Below are 13,919 nucleotides of genomic sequence, written 5' to 3' on the forward strand. Positions count from 1 at the left end.
CATATATATACATATATATACATATATATATATATATAAAGTGTAAAACTTTTGAAGGAAACAGTTTCATAAAACAGTCTCGATTAATTCGAACGATTTCGAATGAAAATCATCCCGAGCAACGTGATATAAGGTATAAAACGTCGAATCGTAGTGGATAATTGGAACAACGCGAGATCAAGTTTACTCGTCGGCTTATAAATTGTAATCACCTCTGGTTGCTTCGCATTTGAAGCACTCCCGATGGGCCATGAATTCCGTGGCGGCTGCACCTGCGAACACAGGGTAACGCGACGCGTACCCTTTCTCTCTTTATTTATCTCTATCTCTCTCTCTCTCTTTCTCTCTTCCCTACAATCAGTAGACCACCCATGCTGGTTATCGGTATGCTACAAGTAGAATGTAACCGAGATAATCGATCGGTGCGTAATTGACACGAACGGTAATAAATAAGAAAAAGAAGACCTCCTGGAGAAACGCCGACCAGGCGTCGCACATATCGGAGAGGCGGGCGAGTACCTCGTTTCTGCGATTTGTGGTTCATTGCGAGTTTGTTGCCGCGCTTGTTTTTTTTTTCTCTTTTTGTTTTTATTTACTCTGCGGCATCAGCGGGTAAAAATCGATGAGATGACTCATCGATGTCAAAATCGGGGGCTATGATCCAACGCACATTAACGATTCGTGCGTACTACTGCTACTGCCAGTGCTGACGCAGGCGTTTCCGACGTTGCTACTAGCGCAGCTGCCGCTAGTTGGAGCCAGATGTTGCTGCTGCTGCTGCTGCTGTTGCTGCTGCTGTTGTTGATGATGATGATGATGATGCTGTTGATGCTGATGATGCTGCTGTTCCTGTGCCGTCGTACTTCTAAGGATATCGTCCGCGGACAGGGGCGTCAGCTTCCATCCAGGCATAAAGTCTAAATCTAGGTCTGGACCGATATCGACATCCAGTAACTCGTTGTTGTTCAATGGATCCAGCGGCGACTGACTCGAGAGAGACAGCACGCTGCCCCAATTGATGGAACGGCTGTCGTCGCTATCACCGATGCCGGAATCGACGTCTGTCTCGTTCGAAGACGTTGGTGGCATCGGGAACGGTGTTAACCTGCCCTGCTCAGGAGGTTGAAGTTGAGCAATCGGTGCCGGTATAACCGGCTCCATGGGCGGCGGACTTCTGTCCCTCTCCATCTCGCGTTCTAGATGCCTCAGTGTATTGCAGATGAGAACCGATCGATGAAGGCTCGGATCCGGAAATTGGCGATACCTCGCCAGCTTGCACATCGAAATATTTAAAACGGCTAGTCGCCTTTGTCTGTAACACGCTCTACCACGTCGACACCAGCTTGACCTCGAACCTTCGCAGCACCTCTCGTTCGCTCGATAACTAGAACCAAGCTCCAAATAACTCTTTCCATTTTCTTCTCGCCGTATCGTTGGCGGCTCGTAATGATGAGGTGCGCCCCACTGCGGCTGAGGCCTCGACAGTTGGCTGTAACCGTTGTTACCGACCGGGCTGCTAGGTCCGCGCTGATGATGATAGTAGTGCTGCGGATGATGGTGCAGATGCGCCACCGTAGACGGCGGTGGCGCTGACGTTGGCGTCGACGACTGCGGCTGTTGCTGCTGCTGTTGCTGTGCCGCCTGATGTTGTTGCTGTTGCTGCTGACTTGCCGATGTCGGCTGACAGGGATTTGTCTGCAGGCAGGGCGAACTCACTTCCATATCGTAATAAGATGCCGGCGTTTGACTCAGCGGGGGCGTGTAACTATCCTCCATCGCCCACCAGCTACCCTCCACCCGGCCTAACTTCGATGGGCTCTCGCCCATATCCATGTCGAACTCCATGCAGCCCACACCTCCCTCCAGTTTACGTTTTCCTGCCGTGGCCTGCAGACCCATCATTGCACAACTCTAAAAATAGATAAATTACGTGACATTAGTCTCTCTGTACAGATTCGTTTTTATATACTTCAAAATAATATAATATATTTTCATACGTCTCCATCTTCTAGCACAGTTCGATATTTGTTAGGACGTAAGCGTTGTAAAATTATACAGGTAACGACAAGAAACGATGATATTATTCGTTTATCGGAACAAATATGAAGCTAGATAGAGATATTCAACGAGAATCGAATCTTGTTATATGGGAAACAAAAATAGGACTTTGAGGTTTTTACGAACGGGGAAAAGTTTGAATAGGCTAGGGATTTTCCCTTCATAACAACTTAGTGACATGATCGCGAAAGACCTTGCCCAGTCTCGATACTCGGTTACAAACAAGAGTGTAGGCAAAACGACATGACTGCATGACTCAGAGGGTCGGCTCGCTGACAGACGTTGGAGAATGACGTCAGGCATCTCCCTACCCTAGCCTGGAAGAAGTCATCGTTGGAATGGATGATCGAGTGGGTATGGAAGAGAAGGGGGCCACAAATGGCGAAGGGGACAGGGGAGTGTTGTTACTCATGGGTTCAATCAGCAAGCATGCGGGCCCCTTGTGAAATACTCCTCTTCATTTTATCTTTCCCTCCGTCTTTGTTTTCCTTTTCCTTCGTTTCATATCCGTTCAAAGGTACATATATACTAACATATTAAATTTATCAAAGCGAAATTATTTTCAATTTTGAGGTTGATTAGTGATTTTCCTATATCTCTAATACTAAGTCTTACGCGTGATATTACTACTGTATTATAAGAACTAGATATTTTTCATTACTTTCTTTTATATGAAAATAAAATATGTATATACATAGAGCTTACACATATATAAATAAATATCTCTTGTGTACGATCCACAGTGATACCAACTATGAGAAACTTGATCGACCCATGCGACGAAACCCCAAACAAAATGATAAAGCACGTAGCATCGATGATTTATATCCGCGCGCATCCGATTTAACGACTGTACGGGTGAAAGTAAGTATTTACTTACTTAATCGTCTCTCCCTCCCTCAACTTTTGCTTACTGAAGCAAGACTACCAAAGGGGCAAAGAGAGCGACGCGAAAAACTCGAGAGATAAAAATCACGTGGTTGTGGTTGAGAATCGCTGACACTGCAGTTAGTTGAACGTATTGCCGTGGGATGTCACTAGCGACACGTTCGTCATTTTGTCGGATCCACGTGGTCTGCACATGACGTTTGATTTGAGAAAAAAAAAAGCAAAAACAGAAATGGAGGGAATGGAAGTCACGAAGAGCTGACCTATGGGTAGGGGATGCTCGGTGGCGTGAACGTCATTTAACAGATAATCGATGCGTTATGTTGTTCGGCCAATACGACGAGCCGCGTGTGCAACTGGCAAGAACAACGGTGACAAAAGGAGGGGAAAAAAAGTTCCGAGGAAACGAGCAATGCCATCAGAGACGATACCGCGAGCTCATGATATATATCCGTGGTTATGATAAAGTAAGTAATGCAATTCAACGTTTTCTTTAATGAAACTTTCGATTAATAGTATCAAAAGTATGGAAATTTGGAATAAAACGAAGAGTTTAAATATATATCTTTTTCGATTATGATGTTATCGGTACAAGAAATCAAATTACCTTTCATTAAAATAACTTCATCATCAAGAACCCTTGAGAAGAAGAAAGGCAGGCTTTCTTAGAAACGATTTATAGATTTCTAGAAGTAACTAGTTAGTACAGCGGCGGCAGCAACAGCAGCCAACGACTCAATCTCGACTCGACAGTGTACATCCGCCGCGGCGGCCTACTTGGAATACGACTCGCTCGCGAAGGTTCTCCTTCCAACAGGGTCGACCAGTCCCGGAGCTCTCCGAGAGACGATTCACGGAATCGCGGGGAAAACAATGACGGATTCGTATCCGCAAGCTTGATTTCGCCTTCCATCACGGTGAAAACGTGATTTTTCTCAGGAAAGTAATTCTCGCTTTGTCGATCAATGCTTTTTCCAATATCCTTATTTGTCACGCTAACAACCATATGTGTTCTACGATATAATATTCGGAATACTTGCGCTATCTTATACTTTTTTTTGTTGAAACACAGTAATTCATTTCATTGATATAGAAGAGCGCAGAAAAAAAGAAAGATGACGAATTTCCAATCTGAATGTTCTATTTGCGAAATTCTACTTTATCAGCCGTGTTATTCAGGTCGCCAGTAGATTTTGTATCTCCTTAAGTTACATTAGGCCGTATTAATTGAAACGTTTGAGATGAAGATTTCAGTGAACGCGCTCAAGAATTCGACCAACGTCCTTACAAACAATGTTTGCGAAACATGGTCCGGGCACTTGTTGAATCAAGACGGCCACCGGGTGGTTGCTGCGGGGAGTTACCGCGTAACGGATTAACTGTGTGTGGTAGAAATGCACGGCTCTTAACTGCCCATAAATCAAAGTCAAGAAGCATCCTCATCCCACTCTCTTTTCCTCTCACGAAATATTTAAGGGTTGCGGTTCGCGCGGCTCACTTTCGCAACTGAAGAATCTTTCGAGCCTCATCTGAGTTAGAGAATCGTGCCACTGATTTTCCGAGGGTAAGTGCCGGGAAGTTGCTTTCATTCGTTTTATATCTCTCCTTTGAAATTTTTACGATGCAACTATTTCGAATAATTCGATCGCGTCAATGAAAATTGCTTCGGATTGTAAAATATAACGAACGTGTTTGGAATGAAAATATTTTTGTACTAAAATTTTATAAAATTACAAACACACTTCCCCGTCTTTTATTCGTATTCGAAACAGCTTTTTTACTTTTATTAAATAACGTTGAATTTTTTCACACGAATGCCATCTACCAGTGAATGCCGTAATTAACTCGCAGAGACAAGTTATTTCGAGGTTAATCAGATAGAAGTACGTTCAAAATAGCGTATATTTCCTAATATCATAATCCGTTATAATATTCTTATTATTAAGCGACTTATCGAGAAACGCGACGAATAAATTATCAAATTTGTTAAATTACGTTTAACTTGAGTAAATAAAGGAAATAATTTGTCGGATTTTATAACAGTGTCCCTTCGACTAATTATCGTTAAATACGTGTCATTATATCGACAAATTACACAGAAAGTTTGATGACAGAGTTTCTATAAACAAATTTGCTCCAATTCCTGTTTTATCGTCAGGAATGTAGGTCAATGGAATAAACGTGAGAGAAGTACCAGAACTAGAAAAGATTCATGACGACTGTGCTCGCAATAAGATAATGTTCACTGCGTGAAGCCTATCTAGACTGGCTAAAGCATACGCATGAGAAGATTAATAAAGTCAGCTTTTGCGTCACTCTTTGTAAAATCAAGCGAAATTCCACTTGACATGTAAAAAAGATTGGAAATGAAAAATGAAAATATGAATAATGGATAACGTAAACAAAGGTAAAAATAATTGCTTTCAATAGGGGAAATAAAGAAATTTCTTTCGGCATACGTATATACAGTAATTGACACGTGTCTGTAATTTGAATAACAGATTGACAAATACGTTTACTTTGAATGAGTTCTACTCCATTTGATTTCCTACGACCAGCCCGAGCAAGCACAGAACCAGAGAAGAATCAAAAGTAGAGGAGGTTTGTTGTGGATCCGGCTATGCCTGACGATGAGGTAATGTTTGCTACACGAGTCAAAGCTATCTAGTCAGCCAAAGAACGAACACACACGAAGCCCCGCTCAAGCCACTCGGAGCCCCGTAGATAAAACCAGTCAGTGTGTGGCGTCGTACATTCCTAAGGTTATATGTGTGCGTGCTAGACATATACAAATACATGGGAACGATGATACTGTAAGATCGAATACTTGAATGCATTTTTGAATTCAAATGCTCCAGAATTTTCGGTACGATATTAGCTTTGCATATTTAGCGGCGGAAAATAGTCGATTGCTCTGCTTCTTTGGAGGTTAGGTCAATAACTCGATCGTACCAACAAGAAATGCAATAGACTCGGTAATCGTTTCGAAGGAGCGCGCGGAAAGAACGAAATACGATCGAATACATTAAAAGTTCAAATGTGGAAGGAGGAAGAAAAAAGGGAAGAGATAATGATACGAGCAAAGTCGAGGCGTAAAATAAGTTCGCAGTATATTATCTTTTATGTTTTGTCGAAGGAGTATCGGTTTAAAAAAATGATCGTCACGCGATGCATCGCGGAAGCATTGTAATTTTGCTCCGCCTCGTATTCGAAATTGCATAGTGGATAAATGTGATCGAGCCGCGTTGCTGCGAAATTTCTGCGCTGCTCGGCCATCAGAAGAACGACACATCGAGGCGACGTTGGTGCCGGCGGTCGGCAGTCATGACAACATGACGTCAACCGGCCGTGTGTTATTTTCGAAAGGGGACTCGAGCGACGCGACGCCTGCCGGCGAGATCGCCAACTACGAAAAACAGCTCGACAACGACGTCGCGCACCACGGTATCGGGCCAAGAAATAACAACGCGTACGATATAGCTTGCCGTGTTATGATTATCGAACGCAATTCCGTCGGGAATATTTAAATAAATGAGAAACCAGCGAGCGTACCCTTGGATAAAAGATTTTCGTTTTTCGTATAGAATTGACGAGCAGCTTTCACATTTCTTTAACGAATAATATTATCGCCAGATATTGTCTACTCTTTATCCGTCCATTTATCAACGACGTGCTGTATTATTTATAGGTATGATATTCTGGATAATTTTCCACGATCAGTGCAGTCGAGCAAATTATTCAAATAATTTGAATTATATTAGAAATTACATTCTAACAATCTCAATCTGACACATTTACGGTACTCTACATTTATGAACAAATTTATTCACAGTTTGCACGATATAAAATTATCTAATAGCATTTCAGCGATCAAAAGAAAGGGAAAAATCGTAATATATCTTCCACGTGAGAATAAACTCTGCTCGGAATGACTTTGTTCGTCTCGGCCGAGTCATTCGTCGAATCTAGCTGTGGCAGAAAATTTTTCGAAATCGAGAATGTTCCTCGTTTCAGCCATGAATTATGCAATCGTCGAATTTCGTTTCGCGATATGGCGCAAGATCTTCTTTGCCGAGCGGCGACGTTTCTTCGAATTCGACTTCGAGTTTCGCGCGTACGATCCTGGAAGCTGTCTGAGCGCTAGCTAGCTTTAACGGTGTAAAGTCCGCGGCAGATTAGCGGTACGCTATCTCGTCGAACGGATAAGATTGTCGGGGAGCAAGCCAGTTAGACTTAGGTTTCAAGGACTCGTAAACCGCGCTCATCGTCGTGAACTTTGAAAAACCTGAGATTGTCGGGCCTGGCGTTTCCGAAATTAGAAAATTTTCTTCTTTTTTAATTTTTTAATTAAACAGAATTTAGAGACGGCGAAGATTTTACTTTTTCGTTTTATCGATATGTAAAAAAAAAAAAAAAAAAAAAATTTAAGAAATCTGATAGCTTTGAAACGGATTTAAATTTCTAGCGCGTTTTACGTGTTGCATCCAGATTTGACTTTTATGTTTCGCTACGTGTATGCTGCATGCTAGTTTTATTTTTATATGCTCGTCTATGTACTTTGGATAGAATAGTATATTGAAACTGTCTTAAAGTAGTCGGATGTTTTCAGGAAATAATCAACCATGGAAGAATTTAAATTCGGACTGAAGAAACAAATGTTACAAAATCTTTACTTTTACCGTTAAATAACAATAATAATTATAGAAAAAGACGACCTGATCGCTGCGTCATATATATCGATCGATGTAACAGAAATATAAAACGAAATGATCACGCAGAACAAAAATGGCGTATCGTTACTTTCACTTTGAATTGCTAATTATTGTTGCGATATATTTTTACAATTATCATAATTGTAGAGAAATGCCATTGAAAAATTGTCACGTCGTGTTATCGATGGATATATAAAGAGAGTGTAAAAAGGGGCAATTATACAGAAACGAGAGCGTTATGAAAGCTGGAAAAAAATGTTATAAAACGCGATGAATATATTTTTATTACGCTATCGTTACGATTCGTCAGAGGATTCGAAAACGACGACGCGTTTAAATAAGACGATCGAAAATCGATACCAGAGAACAGAAGACTGAAATTGTATATAGTGGTTCGCGTGCCGGCCAACGAAAAACCGAAAGCCAGCGTATATCGCGACTAGACTGGAGCGAAACAGGCCACGGCAGGGGGTCAGTTTACGACCTTTAAATGAGAGAAAGAAATACGAGAAGCAGCGATCTAGAATCTACACGACGTTTATTGTAGATGGCCGAAAAGTACGATGAATAAGCGTTATCCTTCGCGAACATGATCCTACGTACATTTTATGCTTGGGGCCACGTGCCCGATTCATTGATAATGGAGAGGGTCGCACAAAGGGGGACAAAGGGTGAAAACTACCTTTGATGCATGTCTGCGCCGATAGATGACGATCTACTCGCTCATCTGTCCATCACCCTCTAAATGCAAATTTTCCTACAATTACCATTGAGCGTTGTACTCGAAGTAGCGCTATACTGTGTACATTCAATGCTAGAGAGTACGTTCGTATAATAAACGTGGTAAAGTACGATGCATAATTTTAAGCAACTTGCACAGAAAAATCTCAAACAAGGTACGTATATGCGCAGTTCTCTGTTCGAATGAACGGATCTGTATGTGAAATTTATAGAAAAATAGCAATTTGAACGAAGCATAAGACGTACAGGTATTTGCGCACGAATATATCTTCTGATTAAAAAATGCTTTGGCGTAGACTCAAAGGGATGTTAATAGCTTGTAATTTTCATGCGAGAATTATTGTTACAGCGTGCTTGGAACGTGGCTAAATTTCCCCCGCCTCTCAACTGGAACAACGATTCGAGCGCTTCATCAACGTCTACAAATTTTTTCAAAAAAAAAAAAAAAAAAAAAAGGAGGCAGAAAAGATCGGCATCGTGGCTACACGAAAAACGTCGCTCCCGAAGAATAGTCCCGCGATTGTTGACCCAGTTTCACGGCGCGCCGTGTAACATTTGCAACCGCGAAAATACGAGTGGTGGTGCGCGCCTATGGGTGTTTGCACGCCGCACGCACAAACACGCGATGCATTTATAGCGCGCGCCGACGTGCACACGTACACGGACGAGTCCTGCGAGTCTTGTAGCCCGCGTATCCTTTGTACGATATAAACGTATATACGCTGCATGTACAACTTTCACGATAAATACACTAGCCTATATACCGTGGTCGTGACAGCGAGAGGAGAACGTACGCGCGCGCTGGTCCTACATTAGGGGATGAATAAAGGAAGGTCTCCGAAAAGGGAGGGTTGCCGCTTTCCCTGCTTGCAAGCGGTTCTCACTACCCCTCGATAATACCGCGTCGTATAACAGAAAAACACCATAGGCTATTCACCGTATCTTCCCTCCCTCTTAATTACGATGTCGTATCTACCAATTCGAAATTGAAACGATCGAAGCGTTTTATCATTCTCATTGGCCCCTATCTGCCTTCTCCTTCGTTCGATTCAACGTATCGTTCGCTCGTTGCGCACTAACTTTGTACCGCCTGTACTCCACGACTTGGGCAACTTCACCTACCAAGGTAAAGGGTAAAAAAGGGTTTTCTCATTCCCATCGGCCCACCTTCGTCTTCCCTCGTTCGATTTAAAACACTTGATCGTTATTCCACGGCGGCCTGTATTCCGTGAGTTCATCGTTACGGCTCTCCCAACATTTCCACGTATCTGGAGAAGCGAAAGAATATTGGGTAGAGTATGTTCGGTAAGGAGGAGGATTTCCTCTTTGGAAAGTAGACGATGGATGGAGGGTAACGCGGTATTGCTCGCGTAGTAAGACGTATCTTCGAGGCGCGCGACTGTTATCGAGGGAAGATCGTTCTAGGAATTGTCTGCCATCTGTGTTCAGTTTCTTCGTTTCCTAACTCCTGGATGTACCAAAGTACAGTAAACTGTAGCAATGGAAAAATAGGATGTAAAATTATACGTATATTCGTAAAATTGTACGCGTGTAGAATTATACTTGGTGCGATTTAAATTCGCGAAGATGAATATGGCTAGAATAGCCAAAGTATCTGAAGTATCCAGTTAGCTCGCACTGTGGCGTCGTTCAAACTTATTCAAATATCACCACACTTGATATTCTCGGCGGAAGGGCCTCAGGAATATCGTTAAAATAACCTCGTGCCTGCGAATTTAAGGATTGCAAAAATCTCCAATTTCATACTCGCACGACTAGATCGCTGATCGAAGTTCCAAACAGAATTAAACAAACAGAACCTAAACGACGATCCATTGGAACCGCTAAGCATTCCCAGACTATCCCGAGTATTTTATACATTTTCGCGAATTGTGCGTACGCTGTTCGTTCTGGTACTTTCGAATCTCAATAGCAATGACCAGACCGCGCACTTTCATGCAAATTCACGCGCGTCTAGAAAGGTAGAACCTTGGTGAAAGACCGCTTTGCCGAGTATTGCCGGGAAGCGCCATGCTTTGCACGTTTTAGGTATTTTCGCACTAAGGCGCGTTCGCTGCGATTTTTCCGCGTATCAGCTTCCTGCGAGCGCGTGGAACTCCTCGGTCCGCTAACGACACGTTTGGTCATTGAAATACGGTGGTTTTCAGATCGGAGATGACTCGGACAATTCGATGGAAATAAAAGATGGAAGAATCGGCGAGGTTGCACCGCGCGGAGCGAATGTGTCGTCGGTTAGGTTTACGCTGCGCGCAGCAGAAGGTTGAGAACCGATGGCACGTAATCTAGCGGGGCGCGCGGCATCTGCGGTGCCCTAAACGAAGGGTCCGGCACCCCGAGCACTCGGAATCGTCGGGAGAAAAAGAGAGAATAGGAGGGGGCGGACGGGGGATGGAAAATTGGAAGAAGCACGGGGGAGCAGAGCGTAGAAAGGGAAATGTAGTTGGCTTCTTAACGTCGCCCCTACCAACGTCGAAATAAAGAGACGAAGAACGAAGAAACGATATTTCAGCACCCTTCATCTGGCCTTCGTCGAGGAATCTGGCTGCTAATTAAACGGAAGGAGAGATTCGAACGGAGCAGCTCCGGCTAGACGCTACAAACTGTCACCCTTTTCTCCTTTTTTACGTTTTCCGATTTTCATCTCGTCGAATAAATATACGTAGCCTCGTCTACCGATCCGAGGAAGACGCTGGCGCTTTGAAAGATGCGAAGCGTTAGAATCAAAGGTGCGCGGATTGACCGCAATTAGGGGCGGATGAGCGTGCGCGGAGAAGACGAAGAGCGGGAGGAAAACGTGAGAAACGAGGCGGGAGAATTTAAGATGAGAAACGTGGAAGAAAAGCGCGAGAAGTTTTCCATCGGCCAACGCGAACATATTCGAATCAGCGTGCAAAGTTCGATGCACCTGCTGGACGCATCGGTGCAATCCTCTTTGAGCTGGTACCTTTCGTCTGTTTCCTTTGAGAGTGGAACATAAACATGATCTGTGTAGATACTTAGCTTTTCGGGTAACGGTTATTACGGGACAAAACTCGGAAGCCTAACTTTAAGGTAATCAGGAGCAGTAGGGAAGCTACGACGCTTCTATTGTATTTACGGAAAGGGAAAGGAAGATACGCGATTGTATGAAAGAGCGCAGTGGTTCGTTACTGCTAAGGATATCGACTATGAATTTGCATCACGTTCGAAAGGCATTCTGTTTCCAGTCGGTTGTTGCTAATCTTATTGGCTCGTTGGAAGAAAAGCACCGACCTCTTCCTGTCTCGACGCGAAAGAACATCTGAAACGTTTCAGCGCCTTGCTAGCAAATTGGCCGTTCGAGGAGCGAATCGGACAAACGCATCGTCGATAAGCGAGACGCTGGCTGGCGGCGTCGAGCTGTTGGTAATGTGTAAAATACGACTGACATTAATCGGGACTAATCGTGAAAATCATATCGCTTTTCCACCGTTACCAATATATATTTAAAGACGGCGTATACTCGGTCGGAAGACAGACAGGATCGCTGGATTTCGATTGCACGGGGAAACGAGTTCCGATAAATCTGTTGGAAACCGAGCTGCAACTCGCGGAACTTCATTTAAATCGGTAAAACTATTCCATTGCATACCTATCCTGCTCTCCGTCGCCCCGCGGAAACCGCACAATCCCCTCGACCGGCAAAAATAGAAATCGAAGCGTTGAACCCGGTGTCTAAAAGCAGAAATTGCAATTTTCAACGAAACCCTCCGCTTCAAATTACTACGAACGTTAAACTATTCCTATCCCTTTCGCGCAAAGTATCCGGACAAAATCGTCTATCGCTGCGAGAAGACGATAGACAGACAGAGGATACGATAGAGAGACGCGTGTACGGAGAGTGGATTCACCTGACGCGACGCTCTCCCGCTGGTTGCTCACTTTTGTTACTTACAACTTATAGCGCAAACAAAAGAGAAAATAAAAAAAAAAAGAAAAAAAAAGAAAAAGGAAGGGAAGAAAGAGGTTGTTCACTTTCGAGGAAGCCGGTAACTACGGGAGCCGCGCGTACAGCTGTAAACACACACGTGCACGCACACGCGGGTGGCTACCTTTGTCGTGTGGGAAGAAAGCCGTACAGGGATGGTTAAAAAAAGAGGGGCCATATGGCAGACAACGGCCAGCACCCTTGTGTGTGGGAGCTCTCTCCCTTTCTCATGCACTTTTTTCACCCCTCCGGCCTTTTTACGCGCAGCATCTTCCTGCTTACACGTGCACACAGTGCGACTCATCGTTCGATCCATTATCGTGGCGTTCTCGCGCGCGGATCTCCATTTCGATCGATGGAAATCGCCAGGCGAGGCGAACGACGTCGTCCTCGATGCGTCCTTTTCCTCTCTTCTCTTTCGACCAGTGTCTACTACGGTTTCGTGTAATTTCTGCCGCGATAAGTAAAAATAGATGGGCAAATAATTAGGGTATTTGAGGGTTAACGCGTTATAAACGTAGGAGGATCAGACAACTAGAAGCGTTAGAATATTATGGCAATTCGTCAAGTACTTTGGCTTCGTCGGTTAGGATTGAAAAATCGTCGACGATTTTGCTTCTTCCTAACGATATTGATCGGCTTCGACGACGCTTGATCGATTCTGTTCGCGAATTCGAACGAATGACACGCAAGTGCGTTTATGCGAGTTGGCAGGATCACGCGCGTTAAAAGTATCGAGTAGATTTTCGTTGTGAGCTGCGACGAATTTTTATGAATGGCCCTCGGGATACTCGACGGGTCGTTCGTAGTAACAGAGTAAACCCGAGATCCTGGCGCCTTGAAATATAAGACGATTAAGCAAACTTGTCCGGCGTTACGAGTTTTTCTTTCGCCTTCGACCTTAGCGATTTCCCACACGTAGAATTTCCTAACTCTGGACTTCTCGTCGTAAATAGTCCAATAAAAAAGCCGACTGGTATGCTCAATATTTTATCGAATATTCGCTAATTTATTCTATTTTTAAATTATGAATTCAGCGAAAGACACATAGGTCGGTGTTTCTTCGATTATTTCGTTACTTCCGTCTCTAGTTTGAAAATGATTAAACTTCCCTGGAAACACGACAGAAACCTATTTAATTTCACAGACGGAGAAGACGCAAGAAATGGCGAGCTAGTAAACGAGACAGGAGTACGCGTCGTTCGTATCTTGGTTGCTACAAACCAAAGTTAACGTTCGCCTAAGTGAACATCGTACTCCGACTGGCCAAAGGACCTGCGGACGTAAACCTACATCTCCTATCGATCTGACAAACATCCACCTGGCTAGACCTTTCGACATTTCGGTCTCAACTCTCACGCCCAAAATAATCATTAGCCTCGGGCCCCTCAAGCATCAGAACTGCCACCGGCTGTATGTTTAGATGACGCCAAAGTTTACCGGCCGTATGTTTGGATGACACCGAGTTTAGATAGGAACGCGCGAAGGCGTGAAAGGGGTGAAAGCGTGAGCGCATAGGACGCGCGAGACGCGAAATCACGTAACCGATTGGT

At 43.8% G+C, this 13,919-nt stretch overlaps 1 protein-coding gene and 1 pseudogene across 2 annotated transcripts in view; one reads left to right on the forward strand and one right to left on the reverse strand.

Annotated features, from left to right (window-relative positions):
• Positions 1 to 13,919, reverse strand: part of LOC117239041 (basic-leucine zipper transcription factor A) — a 57,193-nt gene that overhangs the window by 4,348 nt on the left and 38,926 nt on the right. The window contains exons 1-2 of one of the 2 annotated variants that reach the window (XM_033504302.1): positions 3,554 to 3,746; positions 213 to 1,911 (exon numbers count right to left, since the gene is read on the reverse strand). In XM_033504302.1, the coding sequence (XP_033360193.1) occupies positions 655 to 1,902 (1,248 nt within the window). In that variant the 5' untranslated portion in view covers positions 1,903 to 1,911; positions 3,554 to 3,746 and the 3' untranslated portion in view covers positions 213 to 654. Of the gene's footprint in view, positions 1 to 212; positions 1,912 to 3,553; positions 3,747 to 13,919 lie in introns of those variants that run through there. The other variant, XM_033504301.1, reaches the window with a different exon arrangement.
• On the forward strand, positions 2,126 to 8,644 carry LOC117239042 (annotated as a pseudogene).

Source organism: Bombus vosnesenskii, unplaced genomic scaffold, assembly GCF_011952255.1.
Source record: "Bombus vosnesenskii isolate JDL3184/JDL3185 unplaced genomic scaffold, Bvos_JDL3184-5_v1.1 scf7180000013883, whole genome shotgun sequence".
Lineage (NCBI taxonomy): Eukaryota > Metazoa > Arthropoda > Insecta > Hymenoptera > Apidae > Bombus > Bombus vosnesenskii.